The 19853-nt window shown below is 52.1% G+C and overlaps 8 protein-coding genes across 8 annotated transcripts; 3 read left to right on the forward strand and 5 right to left on the reverse strand.

The window, feature by feature from the left end:
• Positions 1–143: 143 nt before the first annotated feature.
• Positions 144–852, forward strand: DACRYDRAFT_101820 (uncharacterized protein; the record flags this gene model as incomplete). The annotated part of the gene is made up of 3 exons (XM_040767588.1): positions 144–397; positions 451–540; positions 588–852. The coding sequence occupies 3 exons, from the start codon at positions 144–146 to the stop codon at positions 625–627; spliced, it is 384 nt and encodes a 127-aa protein (XP_040625719.1). The 3' UTR covers positions 628–852.
• Positions 822–2826, reverse strand: DACRYDRAFT_118586 (DUF254-domain-containing protein; the record flags this gene model as incomplete). The annotated part of the gene is made up of 7 exons (XM_040770611.1): positions 822–962; positions 1011–1122; positions 1173–1284; positions 1332–1398; positions 1457–1996; positions 2047–2233; positions 2282–2826. The coding sequence occupies 7 exons, from the start codon at positions 2824–2826 to the stop codon at positions 822–824; spliced, it is 1704 nt and encodes a 567-aa protein (XP_040625720.1).
• A 387-nt stretch (positions 2827–3213) lies between these two features.
• DACRYDRAFT_24362 (ARM repeat-containing protein) lies at positions 3214–5966 on the reverse strand. The gene is made up of 6 exons (XM_040773656.1): positions 5295–5966; positions 4925–5240; positions 4147–4844; positions 3920–4089; positions 3681–3855; positions 3214–3634 (listed from the first exon to the last, which is right to left on the reverse strand). Exons 1-6 carry the CDS (start codon positions 5307–5309, stop codon positions 3275–3277), a joined length of 1734 nt encoding a protein of 577 aa, XP_040625721.1. The 5' UTR covers positions 5310–5966; the 3' UTR covers positions 3214–3274.
• A 766-nt stretch (positions 5967–6732) lies between these two features.
• On the reverse strand, positions 6733–7877 carry DACRYDRAFT_24363 (uncharacterized protein; the record flags this gene model as incomplete). Its single annotated transcript, XM_040773657.1, has 4 exons — positions 7464–7877; positions 7229–7411; positions 6962–7181; positions 6733–6917 (listed from the first exon to the last, which is right to left on the reverse strand). Coding segments are annotated over exons 3-4 (223 nt in total), but the record flags the coding sequence as incomplete, so codon positions are not given.
• Positions 7878–9082: 1205 nt separating this feature from the next.
• On the forward strand, positions 9083–10325 carry DACRYDRAFT_110713 (uncharacterized protein; the record flags this gene model as incomplete). The annotated part of the gene is made up of 2 exons (XM_040769111.1): positions 9083–9219; positions 9269–10325. 2 exons carry the CDS (start codon positions 9083–9085, stop codon positions 10323–10325), a joined length of 1194 nt encoding a protein of 397 aa, XP_040625723.1.
• A 513-nt stretch (positions 10326–10838) lies between these two features.
• DACRYDRAFT_118588 (uncharacterized protein) lies at positions 10839–13188 on the forward strand (the record flags this gene model as incomplete). The annotated part of the gene is made up of 8 exons (XM_040770612.1): positions 10839–11090; positions 11151–11213; positions 11270–11440; positions 11498–11827; positions 11879–12013; positions 12063–12541; positions 12592–12725; positions 12775–13188. 8 exons carry the CDS (start codon positions 10839–10841, stop codon positions 13083–13085), a joined length of 1875 nt encoding a protein of 624 aa, XP_040625724.1. The 3' UTR covers positions 13086–13188.
• A 159-nt stretch (positions 13189–13347) lies between these two features.
• On the reverse strand, positions 13348–15422 carry DACRYDRAFT_118589 (cytochrome P450; the record flags this gene model as incomplete). Its single annotated transcript, XM_040770613.1, has 12 exons — positions 13348–13515; positions 13577–13586; positions 13637–13684; positions 13730–14027; positions 14077–14161; positions 14210–14295; positions 14342–14448; positions 14563–14616; positions 14666–14830; positions 14880–14920; positions 14971–15021; positions 15069–15422. 12 exons carry the CDS (start codon positions 15420–15422, stop codon positions 13348–13350), a joined length of 1467 nt encoding a protein of 488 aa, XP_040625725.1.
• A 2318-nt stretch (positions 15423–17740) lies between these two features.
• HTP1 (heme-thiolate peroxidase aromatic peroxygenase) lies at positions 17741–19389 on the reverse strand (the record flags this gene model as incomplete). Its single annotated transcript, XM_040769112.1, has 10 exons — positions 17741–17844; positions 17895–18228; positions 18281–18374; positions 18430–18525; positions 18575–18601; positions 18654–18777; positions 18831–18864; positions 18912–19008; positions 19061–19128; positions 19177–19389. 10 exons carry the CDS (start codon positions 19387–19389, stop codon positions 17741–17743), a joined length of 1191 nt encoding a protein of 396 aa, XP_040625726.1.
• Positions 19390–19853: the final 464 nt, after the last annotated feature.

A 19853-nucleotide genomic window follows, 5' to 3' on the forward strand; every position in this document is an offset into this window, starting at 1 on the left:
GATGAGAAGGTGGGAGAGCAAGCCATACAGAGATAAGATGCTTAGCCCGCTCCGATACTAGTGATCATAAAGTACGCTGCTCACATCCCGCAAGAAAAGAGAAAGTCGCATTTTGCTTCCGGGCTCGACTTCTCTTCGTCACCATGACCTTTCCTCGGCCACCATTATTACGCACCTTTCTCCGACCAGCAACACCGCGGGCACGGAGTTTTCATACCAACACACCCCTCCCAATACCGCCTCGACGACCAGAAAGCGGCATCAGCACCCATGAGGAGTTTTTGGGAGCGATAGGCCGGGGAGCAGCGGGGAAGGTCAAGGTTGAGAGCTGGGAGGGACTTTTCGGCCTTACGGGCCAGGGGATGAAACAAGCTGGTGTGGGCGTGCATGATCGAAGGTGCGGATAAGCGGAAGTGGGGGTGAACTACCACGATTGATCCATTCGGCCAGATACATCCTCTGGGCGCTCGAGAAGTATAGGCAAGGAGGGAACCCGAAGGAGTTTGCGATTCCTCCAAAGCCGAAGAAGACAATAAGAGGGTGCGTTGGGCCTTTGACCATATCACACCCGTATTCATGTGGACTAGATGGGGACCGAGTGTGCAGAACGGAAAGCGGATACGATAGCTGATGGACAAAGTTGGGAAGGTCTGACTGGGACGGTTTGCCGTGAACGTTTCAGCCGGTGAAACAAATGGCACTCTGAGCTGACGAGCGAGCTCCCGAGAGGCTTTCACTCATTATGTGACGTGGGGAATGATGAAGTTGCGATTCGGGGTATCATCGTGATAGAATACGTATACAATATCCTTCCATGTCCATCAAAACACTGGTGCATCCTTGAGAAATAACCTCCCCTCCTCTTTCTTGACCCAGTTGACAACCATATGGGCCGCACTCACGCATGCTGGTTCTGGCAAATGTGGAGAAAGTGCGATGTACACCTCTAGGGGCTTCGTGGTCTGCCACCAATAATCAGGATCGTGCTGAGTGATAGGATGAGTACCCACCCAGCCCATGACCGTCTCCCGTGGTGTACGTATGTGATGCAGAGAGAGTGCTTCTTTCTGTCCTGAGCGTGCGTGTAAGGTATCATGTACTTGCTGATAGAGCGTGACAAGTCTAAGTCCCGAGATTAACAATCACCCTAGACACCGCAGCTGACTGCTTACCTTCGCTGCTCTAACTCTGTATCGTAGGACGCGTCAAACTCTGGCTGGGTGTACTGAACATGGATGCGTGACTTGTACACAAAATGGCGCAAGCCATGGATCCCAAGCTCAACTACGTAGAGTCAATAACCCATCGCTTTCGGCGACGAAGCAACGTACCAACGGCGTACGGATGCGCCAGGACCGCTTTCTCGATAAACCCGAGTAAAGATTCCTCTTCCAGCTTCTAACCTGTCGCATGAGCAACAACCTTCTTTGGCAGTTGCGGGACTCGCCTTCTCAACAACGCCCCTCCACTCCCTCATCGCATCCCAAGCATCCCGATCTGGAGAGAGGCCGACAATGCCAATTCCCTCCCGTAATGCCCCAACATACGTATACAAGAACCTATCCGCGTTGTACTTTGGCAGACAGATGGGTAGCCAGCTCTCCGAATCCGAGGTAAGCAAAGAGGGGGAAGCGATGGTGTTGAGCAAAATTCGGAGGTCGGAGGGGTTTATGCTGTGTTTTCGCGGTCGGACCAGGGTGATCACTCGCCCGCCTGCGATAACGAGCGCATACACGAGGGAGAGCTTGGACGGAGGAAGAAGGGCATCCCCTATACGTCTTCTTCTGTGCATGTCTATTCTCAGGCATTGCATGGCTGCCAGAGTGGTTTCTAGAGATGTCTGTGCCGTGTTCAAGAGCGAGCGCATGAGTGGCTCGGCACCTGTGAGTAATCGGCCTAGGTCGAAATTTCCCCGTCGTTCGAAGAGCTTTGTTAATTGAGGAAGGGTGAGGACGCTCAGGATCTGCAGATGGAGATATTCCAGGTGTGTCCTTGTCTGTGTCCAAGTTAGTTAGAGGAGATCGCTCATTCGCCGGAAGGACGCACGACAGGAGCTGGCTCGCCCCAAGACGACACAGAGACGTAGTATAACGGTGTTCGGAGGAGGAATGTTATACGCGTCGATCCGGTGGTGATGTATCGCAGTTTGTCGCCATCTTCTGCGAATACGGATATTAAGGCTTGCATGATACCCATCGCGTTTGTCGCTTCCTCTTCAGAATCTCCTTTCTCACTGGCATCCAGTCAGCTTCCATCTGCAGTGGGCTGTTCACTCGTGTACCTTATAAATACCGGTTTTCCAGCATTCGTGAGCACGAAGTACTTGCGATCCTCGTACCGCGCTGCTTCTTCAGGACTGAGAGGAGGATACTCAGATACGGCAGACAACACCTCGTCAGCGAGGACCGATCTTTTTGCAGGAGGGGAGGAAGGCGCTGATCCAGTGCTTTTGCGAGAGATCGTCCTTTTCAGCTGTTCTCGTAGTGCGTGAGAAGCCGATTCAGATCCGGGGAGCACTGTCTCGGCGGTGAGAGACGAAGGGGGGGAGGCAGAGATTAACGACTCTTCTGGAGAAGGTTCATTTGCCAGCAGTCCATCTGGTTCCTGTTCCACATCTTCGTCCCCCCCTATAGAACTAGGAGTCTGTTTTGGAGAAGAAAATGCTGGAGACTCGACAAAACTGGATGGTCGGAGCTCGACGGTGCCTGCCAGGACAGGGGAAGCAGGGCGGGAGGGTGTGATGTTAAGTAGGCTTAGCGAGTGGGCGGGTAGGAGGCGCGAATGAGGTCGGTCTTTTGGTGTTGGGGGTCGGAAATCGGGAGACATGTTGACAGGGGTGTTCCAGGTATTCCAGTTTCCGCAGGTTCAGAAAAACTGGGCAAAGACCCGAGCGAAATTATCTTGCACCAAGGATCGAGATTAGGCAGCAAGCCAGCAGACGTTCAGAAGTCCAACGAGAGCAGACAACTCATGACAACAGAGAGATATTTAAAAAGTCCAACCTGCCAGTAGAAAGCCAGGAAATCGACAGTCTCGCGGAAGATATGAAGAGAAGAGATAACCTTGGTGGTGGCAGTCAAACACGTCGCTCAGTGTTCACGTTCATGGAATGACGATCGTCCCTGGCATCTCGATACTTCCGGCTTCTGCATCGCCACCATCACGGGTCGGCGTTAGTGATCGGCGATCAGGCTCCTGATGATTCCCCCAACAGACAAATTATAACCAGTTAGCAAAGAAATACAACACAAATGTATTCTACCTCTCACAGCCCTCATGCCGCCTCAAAGAAATCCACGACCTTCCTGACAGTCTCTCGAACTTCCAAGCTGCCCTCCACCTCTCCTGCCACTCCAAATTCGCCCAACGCAGGCAACCCAGAGCTCCTCCTTCCCCCAAGCTTGGGCTTGCCATCCATTTCCCTCACTCTACGTTCTATACCCGCTTCCCGTAGTTCCTGTTTGCCAACTGAGAGCTGAAGAAATGCGTGTACCGCGCGAATCGCTGCTACTCTTAGGGTCTGGCTGGGGCTTGAGAGGGAAAGGAGGAGGGCGGAGAGGAAGGCGGGGGACTGGTGGAGCATACAACGAGAGCGATACAGTTCGGGAAGAGTGTTGACCAATACGAACAGTGCCTGCTAGATGTCAGTGTCAGCCTCTTCTTCCAGGAAATAGACTCACGTTCATCTGCACATCATCGTTCCCAGTACCCATCGCTTCCTCCACAAGAGCGACAAGTTCTTCAGCCCCAATCGCTCGCACAGTTTGGACGACATCCGTTTCCCTTCCCGCGGCAAGGTTGCGTACCATGCTCAATGCCTGTTCCCGTACGCCTAGGTCAGGATCGCGGCAGAGCCTACGAGCGAGCAAGAACACAATTCAATGAGCGAAAGGAAAACCCATGGAGCACCCAAACTCACTCGATAAACCTGCTCCACCCCACCAAGCCCATCACCTGGCTCTTCAACGCCCAATCCGCCCTATACACAAGGTTCTTCAGTACCCAGATGCCGTTCAACCGCAGGAGGGCATCCGAAGGTTGGGTAGCGTATTGCACTAGAAGGGGGAGGGCGTGTTCTTCGGGTAGCAGCTGGGTGAGGTCAGATTATGCCGATAAGGGGGCAAGGGAAGGGGAGGGGAAGCGTACCTCTTGTACCGGGGAAAAGTCTGCCGAGAAGTTACACAGCGCTGCCAGAGCAGCGAGGAGCACCCTCCTATCCCCTTTGACGGCCTCTCCGGGCATATCCTCTTTTACCTTGCCCGTCCCTTTGTCTGTGTCTACCCCTTTCACAGTCATGGAGCTGTTCGCAGACGCAAGAGCATCATCATCCATCGTCTCATCCCCACCCTCGGCTTCCACATCGTCTGTCTGCTCCTGCCCTTCCTCCCGCTCCTCCTCCAAACCAAACCCCTCCAACCCCTCACCTTCCTCTACCCCCCCGCCTCGCATCACCAAGCCCAATACGCCCTTCACGACGCCCTCATCTACCAAACTGCTTCTGAGCACTTCCACGCTCCTGCTCAGGGCTCTGATCACCTGCAACGCTGCGTGCCTGACACCGGGCGAAGGGTGTGAGAGCGAGCTGTGTATGATTGGAAGGACCGGGGGCTGCAGGGCTGCGAGCGAGGTGCGGAGAGAGACGGAAGGAAGGGTGAGCGAGGCGAGGCAGGTCATACTGCTCTCGCGGAGGGAAAGGAGGGAGGGAGACTCTTCGTATAGCTCGTCGAGGGCTTCGGGGGTGGACCCGATGGAGGGGAAGGAGCGGAGCAGGGTGCAGAGGGTGAGGAGTAGCCCCGATTGGGAGGCATGTGAGGCGCGAGGAGGGGAGTCCATCACGAGCGTTGCTGCGGGAAGTTAGCACAGTGAAATAGCAAGAATAGAAACATGAGGCAGCAGGAGAAGATGCGATGTAGTAAAAACGTACACAAACACCAACAAGCACCGCTCCTGACCTCGGGATCCTCCCCGTCTTCTACCAGTCCTTGAAGCGTACTCAACACGGCAAGCTCAAGCATCCCCGGAGGGTCGAGCACCGCGTCTCCCTTCAGTCCCCTCGGAGTTGTGTGACATAACAACGAAGTAAGGATGTGGCAGGCTGCGAGCCTTACTTGAGGGGAACGTGAGCGGGAGAGGGTGTATGCGGTTTGCGCTGTTGGGGCGTGAGAGCGGCCGAAGAGGGTTATGAGCGGGGTATTGCGCGACAGAAGCGTGGAAAGAGCATTAAGAGCTGCGATTTGTGCCTGCTCTCTATGAGCTTCTCATCCTTGACCAAAAGAGAGGGCAGGATAACGTACCTTTTCGTCACCCATCTTGACCAACCCGCATAAACGCACAAGCACCCACCCGCCCTCTTCTTTCTTCTCCCACCCGCGTTTTCCCTTCGCGGCACTAGCGCGGTCGGAAGGAGGGAGCCAGTCGAGGATGCGTGGGACGTGGGCAGGGCGAAGGTGGGAGATGAGGTTCGCTACTGCTGTTGCTCCTGCTAGCCCTGGAGTGCCGGTGGATGAAGATGCGGATATGGTGGGTGAAGTGGGAGCGAGCAGGGGAAGAAACGCGTCTAGACCATCGAGGTCTAACACCTCCTCTAGAGCAAGGAACGCATCCTCTCTTCCCTCGTAACTCTCCCTTCCCAGCCCTGCACGGGCACCGTAAACCGCCTCGCAAGCCCGAGCCACCAGCTCTGTCAGTGCTCTCGCCAGCGCTGCATCCCCCGACCCTCTCAACGCTGATAGTAAGGGGGTAGAGACGCCTGCATTGATCAGTGATGGAAGGCAGTCTTGTTCCTTACATAGACTGGCAAGGATTGTGACTGCTTCTCTCTTGAGCAGTGGATGGGTAAGAAGAGGGAGAAGAGAGGGAAGAAAGGCGATATCATGCAGGATAGTAATCTTTGTACTGGGTGATCCTATAATGCTGTTTCTGATATGCTTGAGAGTTGGGAGGTCGAGCGAGGTAGGCGGTGACATGGACGTTCGCTAGGGAGACGCAATCATCATATCGGGGGAATCGTCGGACATAAGGCTTTGGTGTCAGGGGTTCACAGAGTCAGGGGGGTCTAAGTCACGGAAAATATACAATTCTGAGATCCGATGAAGATCACAGCCTGGATATTTTCGAACTTCCATATCGATCAAGCACTGTGATGGAAAGCCGACTGTCACTTTTCATTTCATTTTCCATCATAAGATTGTGGTTGGGGGTCACGTGGGTCAATATTTTCAATGCACCGCCACTTACTCAATAGGTCGGCGCGTTGTTTATGTCGTCGTGTCCCATGCTCTGTCCTGCCTCCTGCTTCAAAGTTCTGGTTGAGTCCCCGACAGCTTGGCTTGGCTTTACGTCCAACGGTTCTGATAATCCCTCGAACAGGAACATCGGCCCCTTCTCTCGTGCGCTGTCGTAACTGGAGTGCCCCGTCCTCCTATTTGGCTGCATCAATATCGGCCCATGCAGAAGCTAGTTGCCCAGGGTCCAAAGGAGATGCTTCAGTTGCTTGCTTTGACAGTTAGGGCCTCTGCCGCTCAGTGATACAGATGCTGATCCCTTACTGTTACCTGCCAGGGTCTGAAGGGATGAGATACTGCTTCGACCATGCTTCCTTGCTTGACAGCTGCCTGTGTATACGATCCGTGTTTACCTGCGAGGTGCAACCATCCGCCGTTCACAGTCTTTTTATGTGTTGTTACGACCAGCTTGCATAACGTGAGCGATCGGTCAACAATCTGGTACGTATAAAGTGGCTTACAAATGCAAGGGATGCCGGCGAGACCATCCCCCTGAAATGAGAGCTTTCGTCCTAGCACTTTGGTCGACCCTAGCCGCCGGGTTAGCACGCCAGGGCTCGAATGCACAGCGACTAGCTAGGGGTCTACCTCCTCTCGTCCCCAAGCGCTTATACGAATCCACCATTGCTGATGGTATGTCCCCATCAACATCTTTGCCTAGCTCAAGGGTTCCGCAGATGCGCGTAGGGCAAGACGATCCGCACTGCCTATGCTTGATTCGGCCGCTATGCCCTTTTCTGGCGTTCCTCCGGTATTTTCCATAAGCCCCGACTCGGTCACGTACACCTGCGATGGTGCAGATGGTTTCCATGGCGCTTGTTGCAGCTTGTATAATGCGAACATTAATCCCCAGTATAATGAATGTCAATGGGCAAGTGACGGATCTCCTTTCTCTTGGTAAGTGCCTTCTCATACCTCTGTACAGCGGCCTGACAGGCTCTCAGCCCTGATGGGACTTATACGACATGCTGTTCGAAATCAGGCTATGATTGTTTTGCGCCTTCGACGACCAACAGCTTCACTTGCGCCACAGCCCCATTCTCAGTTGAAGCTTGCTGCGATTCCACAGATACAAATCTATGCGGTCCTCCCGGAATTCCGAAGATGCCTGGTTGGCCCTTTCAGTGGTGAGTCAACGAACACGTGTGTGTGCCTTTAAATGGCTGACAGGTCATATAGTCCGGGTCCGGTGGATACCGGTTATCGATACCCTAATTGTTGCTCGGATACCACGTACACCTACTGCAACAATGCCGCTGTTTCATAGGCGTTTCAATGTCAATGGAATCTGAAAGTCTGAAAGGCGTGTCTTTTGTGAGCCCGTCGACTGCTGAAGGCCGATTCACTGCTACTGGTGCGCCACACAGGAACTAGTTCTTTTTTCCGTCATGTGTCCCTGACCACATTCTTCCGTTGACATTCCGTGCTCGACATGTCTGCCATAAGACATTTTCGAATATCACACGATCTTCCAAAGCCACAACCATTTAAACATCTTGAGAGAGGCGTCGGGCGCCCGAGCATCGAGGGTATATTTGACATGAACGCCGAATGCATCGGAATGCACAGGAAGGGTCTTTCAGACCTCCGCCTCCGCCTGTTTCCCTATTAATAATGCCCAACTTCCGAAAATAGACTTCCCCTCGTGGATACTGGTTGTGGAAGCCCCGGAAAACCCCAGTTCATCCCCCCAACACACAATGCAAGGACTACTCCAGCTCTTTGCCCTTCTGTGCTTTGTGGCCGTGTTCTTGCCGAGTACCGAAGCATCAACCAATGCTCAGCGTTTTGCCAAAGGTCTGCCACCTGTGAGGCCTCGGCACCTCTACAACGGAACTCCTGTGGAGAGTAAGCACCTCGTTTCCATATGGAGCTTGAATTTTAGTAAACCTTTGACATCAGCTGCGAGGAGGGCCAGACGATCCATGGCCCCCCCAGGAACACAATACTTCTGCATGAACTACCAACCAGAATGCTGTAATGGCATTGTTTATAACGGCGACGGCAGTGTAACTTTCACGGGATGCACTACCACATCAAGTCCGAACAACCCCTTTACTTGGTGCGCCCCTTTTCCCTGGTCCAATCTACCTGGCCGTTCACAGTCATTTCTCTAGTTCGGACTCGCAATACACGCTTTGCCAGAATGGAGACAATCCACCTTTCATTGCCAGTACCTACCACTCCTATAAATGCCCTTCCAGTTCGTACAGCACTATCGCCTGCTGCGATCCGCAAAATATGAACCACTGTGTGGATCCACTCCTGTACAACGGGTCAGGCAGCACTGAATCGGCGTTCTACTGGTAGGTTTCTCCCACTTCAAGTATATACATACCTGCTAATCATACTCTCAGTCCGAACTTTGGGTTTGATAGCTTGCTCAGGTCTCCGAACTGCTGTACGGATAGTACTTGGACAAAGTGTGCCAATGGTGCGACGGCTAATTAGGCTTCTGTGTCCTGTCTGAGATAGCGATGTAATTGCACAATTCGTCAGCCAACGGACTCCTCTTATGCGCGATGTACCATGCCACACATTTTTTTAATTGGACTAGTAATCTTCACGTCTTCCCGTGCGACCTGGCGGCGACCGAAAGAATGCTGACCAATGATAGTATCAATACACCGCCACATATGCTTACTCAGCATACGCGTGCGTCATAGAACTTCTCAGTCAGCAGGGGGATGAGGCATTTCGAACCGCTCCATAACTTCCTTCAATATGGCCTTCCCTATAAAAATACCCGCACTAATGGACATGCCGTCAACAAACAAGATCACCATTTCGAATAGACGATGGATTCAGCATACGAACCACCGCTAGCATTGGAAATAATCGGTACAATTTTCATTGGCGTCGCTCTGTGCTTCTCGCTATGGATTGCGGTTGACATTGTGAGGAGAAGAGGATGGAGGACTATGATGGCCATTATGTGCGTCTTGTCTCGTCGTTATCTGAGCAGTGACTGATGAGAATGGCAGGATACCCGTATATATTCTCAACGCGCTGTATCTCGCGCCGATAACGCTCTGGACTTACCTCAACTGGGGACGACCTCCGAAGCCGCTGGCAGCAAATCATATCAACGAAACGGATCGAGATACGAAACTTGTGGACGCAGAAAAGGGAGAGCCACATGCACACATGCATATGACCCATGAAGGACAAAATATGCATGGACCGGCTGGACACGCGGACGATGAGGGACATGGATTCGATGTGGGCCAGGCTGATCCTGTGCACCATACCGACCACGATCTCCATTCCATGACCGCACACCACGAGCACAGTCCGAGGTACGAAACCAACCATCAGGGGAGCCAGATAGACACGCATTCCGTGCACGACATGGGAGACCATACCAGTCACAACATGTCAAAACATGAAGCACACGATATGTACAATCCCACCTTGAACGTCATTGTGTCCGGTCACGACATGTCTAAGCACGCCGATCACAATTTAGGCCTTCAGGCTGATCATAAAACGGACGATCCTCTCGATCAGGACAAGTTAAAGCATGCTCGGCATGACGTGAACCCGCATGGCGGACATAACATATCGCAACATATGCACATGATGGACGAGCGACCAATGTTCGCAACGATCACCATCGCGGTCTGCCACTGCGGTGCTGCTTGTCTGCTTGGCGATATCGTTGGTGAATGGCTCGTCTGGGGAGTCGGAGCGCAGATCAACGGACGCTCGATCTGGGCCGAGTGGCTCGTCGATTACGCCTTCGCCTTGGTCTTCGGCATCGTGTTTCAGTACTGGAGCATCGCACCCATGTCAGGAGAATATGGTCCGAAGACACTGTGGCGTGCAGCGAAAGCAGACTTTCTCAGCTTGACGGGGTTCCAGATCGGCTTGTTTGGCTGGATGGCGATTTTCCAGCTCGCGATTTGGCAGGACCGCCTGCAGATGAATAATGTCGTGTATTGGTGGATGATGCAGGTTGGGATGTTTATGGGTCATTGGACGGCATTTCCAGTGAATTGGTGGCTCATCAAGAATCGAATTAAGGAGCCTTGCGCATAGAGGGTTTACTGATCGAGGACTCGCAGGCTGTACCATCAGTGTGACTGTTTGTAAGAAACATAATTCTGTGGCTGTGTATCCCTTAATTTACGTATGATGACTGTCATATGTAATTCCCACTCGTAACTGTGCACTTCTAGAACTTGTTAACTTTACAACAAATGATTTTACAACAACTCGGATTTATGCCTTTAATGACACTTTAACGTACTTCAGGTGACTAGTTGTTTGATATCTGGCTGTTAACTCGAGAGATAATAACTGACTTTCATATGCATGCCACGAGACCCTTGTTCCCCCCCCGGACGTAATCGTCATCAGGTGTGCACGGGGGCTACGCACGGCTGAACCGGCTGTCCCCAAGAAGGCCCGCATATCTCCTATCGTCTAACACCACGTTCATCCTCTCCCTCTGCCTTGCACTCGCCGCACCCATCAGCAACTTCTCCTTCCTTTCACCTGCACCACCACCTCACAGCGACTACTCTCCGTTACATAGTGCAGCCCCAAGGCATGGCCGAAGGCGACCCACATCTCAAACGCCAGCGATCCATCTCAGTCTCACCTGACGACGTCGACCCCGAACGCCCCAACAAGAAGCAAGCACTATCCACATCCTCCGCCTCTCCAGACAGGCTCTCAGCATCCTCATCATCCAGCCGCATGGAGAGTCTCTCAGAAGAGAGACCCGACTTGAGCAGCGAAGTGCTCGATGCTCTAGAGGCAGAACTGAGTTGTGCATGTTGCGCGGGGTTGCTGCATAGGGTGAGTCAACCCCAATAAGCTTAGAGAGGAGTACAGCTCTCCTAACAATTGATCCTGTAGCCCGCTCTACTCCAGCCTTGCAATCACGCATTCTGTGCCTCCTGCGTCGTCTCCTGGGTCCGGGTGCGTCCGCTACCCGCATACATGCGCTTCTCGCCACTTCTGACACCCCCTTGTAGAACGGAGGCACTGCCTGCCCCACCTGCCGCTCGCCTTCAGACAGCATCCACTCAGCACGTTTCTTGCAGAACATGATCGACCTTCTCGTCCGTTTCCGGCCTGAAGCAGCGAGGAGCCTCAAGGAGAAGCAGGAAGCTGATGTGATCTGGCTCCCCGGACAGCTTCTACCTGTATGTATTGCTGTCGGTGGTCGCACCAGAACTCTGACATGAATGCGCTATATATAGCTCCCCCCCGCACGCCCTCGCCATCAATCTCCGCCTCCAATGCCACTCAACCTCGCCCGCCCTTGCCCCCATTGTACTCGTAACAATCACTTCGGCTACGTCTGCCCCATTCCCATCCCCGATCCCGCCCAAGTCCCGCGTGAACAGGCCTGGGACCTCGAGTCCCACGGACCGCCTCATGGGCACGGGTTTTGCAGTGGATGTGACGAGCTATATGCGCTGGGTGCGCCGACGGGAATGAGCTGCAGCTTCTGTAAGAGCAAGTACTGCGGATATTCGGTCGTGGCGACTTGTGTTCTGCCGAAGGTCACCAGACCACAGATGCCAAGAGTAAGCTTGCTTCCACTCCTTGTGTCGGTTCTCAGGCTCATGAACTGGTAGCATATGGACACAGTTGCGAAGCTCCTCGAATGTGATGAGCTATACGAGGCTTTCTGTCATAACTCAATCGAGGTAGATCTACTTATCGACTACCTGCATTCCCGTCAGGGAGGAGTCAATGGGGTGTTGCGGAATGTACGTGTTGGAATGTTTCATGTCTTGTTCTGTTTCTGACGCATCTTAGATCATTGAATGGGTGCGGTGCCAGCCTGGGGGGTTCAATATTTTGAACTTCCTCGCTATGGAGGGCCCGATCGGAGATCAGTCGCGTCACAATGGGCATGACGACGATGACTCTGACCGCGATAGCGATTCTGAGGACGAGGACGGGGAGCCAGAGATTGAACCTATCCCTAATGAGCATCCTGCTCCTCCATCGGATGACGATCTTCATCAGCCTCCCGCGCCTGCAATGGCCACTAATGCAAACGATATGAGCATTCCTCCTATTGATTCGGTGTTGCCGCCGCAGAATCCCGAAATTGCCCATGTGGAAGGCCCCGGCTCAGACATGGAGGTGGATCCTCCAACAGGTGTCCTGATACAGCCTCCTCCTGCGAGTGATGTGCCTGCCCCTATGCCGCCGCAGGCTGAAATGCCGCCCCAACCTCCTGTCTATTTCACGAGGATCTGCAGAGACTGCTCGGAGCAAGTGTTTATCTGGTAGGCGCCATGTGATTTCTCCACGATACTTGGTGCTGATCCGCCTCCAGGGGTATCTACGACTGGTGGGTACGGGAACGCTCGCTTGTCGAAGCTGCGATACCCGCTACTGTGAGAGCCAAGAAGGACTGTGTGAACGGACGGAGGTGTGACCATCAAGGGAGTGCTTCGCATTCAAGAGAGTGTAAGTGCCGTGATAATGTTTTATTGACCAACATCTAACACTGTCTCAGTCAACCACATCTGCGATCCAGCCCCACCATCTTCCAATCCCGAGCATGCGCTGCCGCCGGTACCTGACGCAGAGGATCCTCTTCCTCTTCCTATTGAGGCTCTACCGCCCCCCGTTCATTTCCCGCCGATGCCATCCTCCGACCCCGCCGAGCAGCTCATCGAAGACATGCTGCTCCATCCCAATGCCCCTTCGCTTGCCCTTCCCATTCTGCAGGCTCAGGGTGATATCAACATGGACGATGAGGCTGAAGTCGAGCGCCAGATGGAGCAATACCTTAACCTGGAGATTGGAGTCACCGCGGCCGTCTAGATTGGAAGGACCTCGCATTCGGTTTCTGCATGTTTCGCTCGCACTCATTAGTGGTTCTCTCAGCATTATTCAGACGGCTCTAGGCCGTCTGACGACTTTCTCTTCTCTGCACTCTCACTCTGCGCACTATGACACTACTATGCATTTGACGGTTGTTAAAGATATGGAAACAAGAGAATCGCGTAATGAAACTAAGCTCTAATTATCTTGCCCAAAAGAGCGCCTCGTTCAGAAGTGCAGTCAAATACGTGCCAGTGCCTCCTCACTCGTCGATCAGCAGCTCCTCGCCTCCTAGGATGTTTTCCAGATCAGGCTGCCGTGGTCTGAAGACCACCTTGTACGGGTAAGGACTGCAGATGCCTGCCGGTATATACCCAGTCGCCGGGTCTGTGTTGATCGGTGCGGACGGGTCTTCGCTGAGGTCGAACGCCTACATTAAGTGCTATAATACATCAGTTGTGTAACGAAGCGCCTCGTCTATGAGAGCTCACGGCAAGATTGCTTGCAAAATCATGTCAGCCTGATATCGCGTGCAGAAGCGGGAAACTCACATGAAGATAGAACGCTCGGCGATGTGTAAACCCGGGCAGTTTCGACGGCTAGATCACGTCAGCTTAGTAGTGACAGTGGCAAAAATGACTGACCCGAATCCCCACGTAAAGTGCTGCATGTCTTGCCGCAGCCTCAACTCGCCCTTCTCATCCGTCTCCAGCCAACGTTCCGGCTTGAATGTATCCACGTCGTCGAACAAGGAGGGATCACGATGTAGGCACCAATGGACGCCGTAGACAAGTGAATCTTTCGGGATGATGTAATCGTTGAGCTCTTCGTCCTGCATCATGCGATGGGGAAACCCGCGAGGGTTGGGGCTTCTCCATCTGTACACTTCTCGGATAAACGCGTTCAAATAAGGGAGGTTCGGTAGGTCGTCAAAAGAGGGCGCTGCATCAATAGATGAGCTCAGTGCTTCCCCTTCTTTATACAAACTGACTTCGATCGTTCCCGACCACCATGTCCAGCTCTGCTTTGACTTTGATTTGAGCAGCAGGACGCTTGGCTGCAGCAAGAAGACCGTGCTGTTAAGCTGTTAGGATCTGATCTTTAGTGCTGGTTCGTTATCCTACGTTGATGGTCACCGCAGCTGTGTCACTTCCTGCGTGATATAAACTTCCAGATAGCCAAGCTAGCTCTTCCTGCGTAAGACCGTACTCTACGTTAGTATTTCTTCAAGGGCACACATGTAAGACGGCACGGACCGTCTTGTTTCTCGGTCATGTACTTCACAAATGACGGAGGCGCTTGACCCTCTAGCATCTCTTGCTGCACTCCTCTAATCTTATCGAGATAGTCCTGCAGCTGCCTCCTGAATGCCGCTTTAGGCTTACTGAGGTATCCAGGTAGATAGCGAAGAATGGGCCACGTCTTCAAACACAATGAGCGAGGTTACAAGCAGCTGGTCAATTCACTTGCCTCGCACTTATAGCCACCGGGAGTCACGGCGACTACGAGCTCGCGGTTCCATGCAAGCGCTCTATCAAACCATTAGGTTCATCTACACGGCATCTCGATAGCCCTCGTACTGGACAAGTGAGGGATCTGAGTAATGGGTCTTGTTACGTTTCGCAAAGGTCATCGAGTTGATCACGCTGCTAGCATAAGTGTGGAAGATGTCTTTGAAGTTCGTGCTGTCATCCAAGATATCTCGGAGCATATTTCGCGCTGCTCTCTCTGAAAGGGGTCCATATCTGCGGCAGATGTCAGATAATTGACTTATCAGGAAGTCCTTGCACTCACGATTCTGCCATCTTGGGCATCAACAGTTGATGCACGGCTTTCTGAGGCTTCAAATCAGACTGATGACTCTACACCATATGCGAATCTATACCCGAAGTCGGCGGAATTTGTCACCATATCGAGCAAACAAAAGACCCATACCCTAGATGGGGTTAATCTGGATCTCGGGCATTGAAGAGCGGTCAACACTTGGCTTGCCACGTAGTTGCTGGGTCGATCCCCCGTTGTCGCTCCCCGCTTCTCAAGAAGTTCGAGAACAGGTTCGGCACGTGTGATATAGATATTTGGCGGCTGGAAAGGTCCGTTTCGAATTGCGATAATGGGGCCATATTCGTGTTGCATCTGCTCCAAAGCGAGCCAAGAACGGCCGCGAGGCTCTACATATTTCCCCTTCCAATCCGGAGGTGGACCTGGTGGAAGTCTAGCATATTTGTATGACAGATAAATACGCAAGAACGAGACAGCCAGGAAGAGGACGGTTGCCAGCCCAATAAACACCTTGTACGAAGACGCAACCGCCGCGAACAAGCCAAGCGCTGACATAGTTTATCCCGATGAGGTTGGATAATCTAGCGACAGCCGTAATCGAACAGACAGACGGTCATAGCTGCGGTCTTTTATGACAATCCAGGCCGTTAGATAGTTGCACCTGTAAGAGGCAGAACCATTATCCGGCATCCTTTGGTCGGTCACGAGCCAGTTGTAGGAAGACGGTTTCGTCCCACCACATCAAACGTGGCATGTGCCTTGTGTAATCCACCGTGCAGAGACCGTGATATTCTGGATATATAGATGAAGAGCCAAAAATAAAGTCAGCGCCAGAATGTGGAGCCCCACAATTTTGTTCAGACACACACACTTGAGAGAAGTGGCTGTGTAAACACGTGACGGATGAATGAAAGAGCGTTTCAAGTTTACACGCATGAAGGTTACATTCTCGCTGCGACTACTCTTCGTCCTGCTTCAATGTCCCAAATATGTTTCTGAGCTGGAGTAGTGGGTACTCAATCGACAATGCTTCTCGGCGCTCGATGTACTGGCAATAATCTTTGACCCTTGACTTGGACATCATAACGACAGAGATACTTACCTGTTCATCATATCCAAGAATGACGTTTAGGATGCTGCCTCGGTGTCTTCCTGTTGTCCGTTGGTGTACGGCTTCGGACAACAGCTCGTATGTATTGCGAAATGTTTGACGAAGTCGGTCTACGTCTAGCACGGCAGCACTAAGGTTGTTTCCTGATGTTGCTAATATTCAAACCTGGCTCTTCTGACGACTCATCGACTTACTCGGGTCGCGTGGATCTTCAACATACAACCCGGATACGTCAGGGACCGCCCATCCGTGATCCGTTGGGTCAAATAGAGCGCCGTCTCCCCGAACAGAAATTACACGAGTGTAATCGAACGATCTTGAATCTGGACCGGTGTTGCCGTAATATGCGAAGAAAGAAAGCAGATGCTTTCCCAGGTTATGCTGAATATCACCGCATATTCCGTCTCCGTGTCGGCACAACTGTACGATTCTCTGTTAGCATGCAGAGAGTATGTCTTTTGGAAGTCGTACTTGGAAGAAACTGACGATCATGACAATTAAACAGTAACAGTTTACACTGCCATTCCAAAGGTTACCAAGTTCGTTTCTTGTCGCCCATGCCTTCACGACGACGGCAAACCCTCTGAGATGAGGTCTTGAAGAGAGCTTATCATTGATCCAAGCTGCGACCTGCTTCCCGCTGTCGGTGCTCCTGAAAACTTGCCGCTCAAATTCGCCTGTCGCTTGTCGTTTGTTCTCTTTCTTTCTAGGATTGGAGGCACGTACTGTGGCTTCGTGTGACCGTTGCATGCGCAAGAGCTGAATTGACATGAGTCAAGAACGCATATGTCTGCGGGAGGTCCGTACCCGTTTTCTCGGGTACTTGGTCCAGCTCTCCAAAGAAGTAGTGCCATCTGAATATGGGCCATATATCTGCGAGGAGTGTCGACGTTCTACTGAAGGGGTTGTTTTGTCCTTGCACAGGATTCCCGTATAACCAGATCAGGGTAACGTCGATTTCTCTGTTGAGTTCCCTTCAGCACCCTTATATGCAGCTGTATCCAAATCTTACCCGTCAGGCAAATATAACTTCGTTAGCAAGCTCCCGAACGCCACCAATTCACACCAGGGATATATGTATTTGAGTTTACGCCTCAAGCATTCTACGAAGTATATGCGACGTTCGTGTTCCTCTTCGGTTGGACTAAGCCAGCGCCCGCAGGCCTTTATCTCGTCCCCCAGGCTATTCAAAATTGTCAGACCCACCTAATCTCGAGATGGATAACATGCCTTGATATAGCTTACCCGTAGCCCCTTCCTCGCTCTCTCAATGCGGTTAGCCATGGAGCCTGGATGGTAGGACAGGAGGTGCGATTCTTGGGCCGCTCGACATGCCACTGAATAGCATGGGGCATTGTGTACCTATATAGACGTTTCGTCTTGAAGAAAGCCTTAGGAGGACAATTTGTGTTAAACCGTTTTCTATACAGGTAGAAGATCTCTCTTATAATTACCAGGTCGCGTCAATGACCCAAACGAATTGTGAGTTCCGCTTGGGTGCCAAATTTCTTTATCCCGAATGAAAGGATTACGGACCAATCGCGGTACAGCCTTTACCCTTACCGCGGCCGAACAGCTCTCATTTATTCCTCCTCCTTTTAGAGCAGACAACTGCACGGAGTCAGATTGGTCGAGGGCAGCGTTTCCCTTTCGGAGTTTTGCCTCACTCGTCATCAACGATCAAGTTCTTTTGCAACTCTCTTCATCAATAAAAGGGACAAGAATTAAAATAGAGAGAAACGCCGTTTGTGGCTTAAACATATCAAAGGGGTAGAGTCGCATTGTTTGGGCAACCTTCCGACGCAAATATGGGATCAAGATGGCGGCGCACGAACTCATAAGTTGCAACGGGATTGGGCGAACTCTCTAAGAATGATATGAGTGCCTTTTCTCCTTCCTGTGCTGAACAGACGTACCAGCGGTCGAAATAGCAGTGTTATACGTATCGCAACCCCCCACCAAAGTCTCGGGGCTCATATTGAGAAAAGACCCGTTGCCATACCCAATGACAAACGGCACAGGATAGGCATCGTATTGTGCCTGCCCACCATTGGCAATAATGCTGGAATTCAGAGGGCTGACACGGTTGTGCCATCCCTGTGGAATGCGCTCCGGCTGACTCCCATAGGATCCGTTACTAAGAGGTACAGCACCAAAGAACGATCCAACGGTTTCCAAATCCGGCGTCATGTTCCTGGCAGAAGATGGGAATGCTTCAAAGAGAAAGACGCCGGCACCGTAGTTGTGGATCTTTTTTGGCAAATCAGCGAGATGGATGTGACTGCACGGTACTGATACTGACCTCTCCAGGAGGGAATACAATCCATGGGTTTTCAGCGATGGACTGGTTGTATCGTCGGGCACGATGGAGAGCAACAGCGTCGAAGTCAAAGATGCTACGCAGCGGAGATTTTATTAGCAGGGTGCCGTCATCAAGAGAAGCGTACGCACGGCGTCCCATTATGGAGCTCAGCAGCCGTCTCTGCCATCATCTGAAACAGAGTCGAGTTGAAAGTATGTGCGTCCCCGTACAGATAGAAATCATCTCTGTCCTGAGTTGAGTCGATCAGACAGCCACGACTGAAGATAACATTACCTAGTCAAAGACACATCGAGTTCGAATCTAGTCAATACGTCTCAGCAGGTCGACTTGTAAGAGATTAGACAGTGCATACGCGTTATGTTGATCCAATCCTCCGTAATTACCAGTGAATTCTCCTTGTTTACCGATCTGTTGAGTAACTGCACCCCCGATGGAGAGCATCTCCGTGACGGGGTCTCCATCCGTGGCGATTCCCACTACAACAATAGATCGGCCCTGATCATACAAAACGACGATAAAAACTACGCACGAACAGCCAGAATAACGGCTAGTTCCCATTGAACCTGGAAGGGCTCAGCGAGGGACAATCTAAATGGCGGCCAAAGCTCACATTCCAAACATTTTGCATACCCGCAACAAGCTCCGTAAAAGTTGTCAAACCATCGCGAGAGATGAAGCCGTGATTGGCAAGAGTGTTCATGCCTGGGCTGAAAAGAGTTGAGTTTTATGCCACTGCATTATTTGATTGAGCTCCCTTACCAAGGACCACGCTGGGCACCGGGAGGAGGGTGTTGATAATAGTGAGCGGTATCTCCAGGAGCCGGAACCTGAGTTTGGATCAGCCTTTTACTCATCACGGAGAAGCGATGTCGTACCTGGATGCCACCGATACCTTTGCCAGGTTGACCGTCGAGAAGAGCACCGGTGTAGGGGTACTGAGGGGAATACGGTGCAGCTCCTCGACGAAGGATCGGTCCGACAGAAGCTATTCCGCCAGTACCGGCATGCAAAGACCGTTCATAGGCTGGCCAGGCAGCAGTATAGCCAACCCACAAAATGAAGTTGAGAGCAGTGAATCTGAGCTGCATGTAGACAAAGAGAAGGGGTTAATGTGTTTAATGTTGCGCTCCCTACGTCTGGCAAGCTTGGTATTTATGGTTTTCCGAGGACTGTGCATCGTGATTCCGGAAAGACTCAGCAGTGTCCTCTCATAGGAGGTGCATATGGACCTGCTATCCATCCAGTTGGTAACGACATCAAGTGTGCTATACCGCAGCAGCTTGACGAATCAGGCGCAGCGTAAAATACTTCTTTCTTCGCAAATGCGATGTCAGCCAGTTAGGAATGTTGAAGGAGACTTGTGGGTCGTTCCGTTTATAGTTAGTCATTAGCCAGAAAAGGCACAGGAAGCGGAGACCACGTCGGGGGTCTTTGCCGAGGGTCTCAACCACGTGCTTCTTTTATGCCGAGACCCTTCCGGCCAGACCCCGACGGCAGCCCCTTCCTTCGTCCATCGCCCCATTTGGGGCGATGGATCTCCCTTTCCCGTCCA

Source organism: Dacryopinax primogenitus (genome assembly GCF_000292625.1).
Source record: "Dacryopinax primogenitus strain DJM-731 SS1 chromosome Unknown DACRYscaffold_18, whole genome shotgun sequence".
Lineage (NCBI taxonomy): Eukaryota > Fungi > Basidiomycota > Dacrymycetes > Dacrymycetales > Dacrymycetaceae > Dacryopinax > Dacryopinax primogenitus.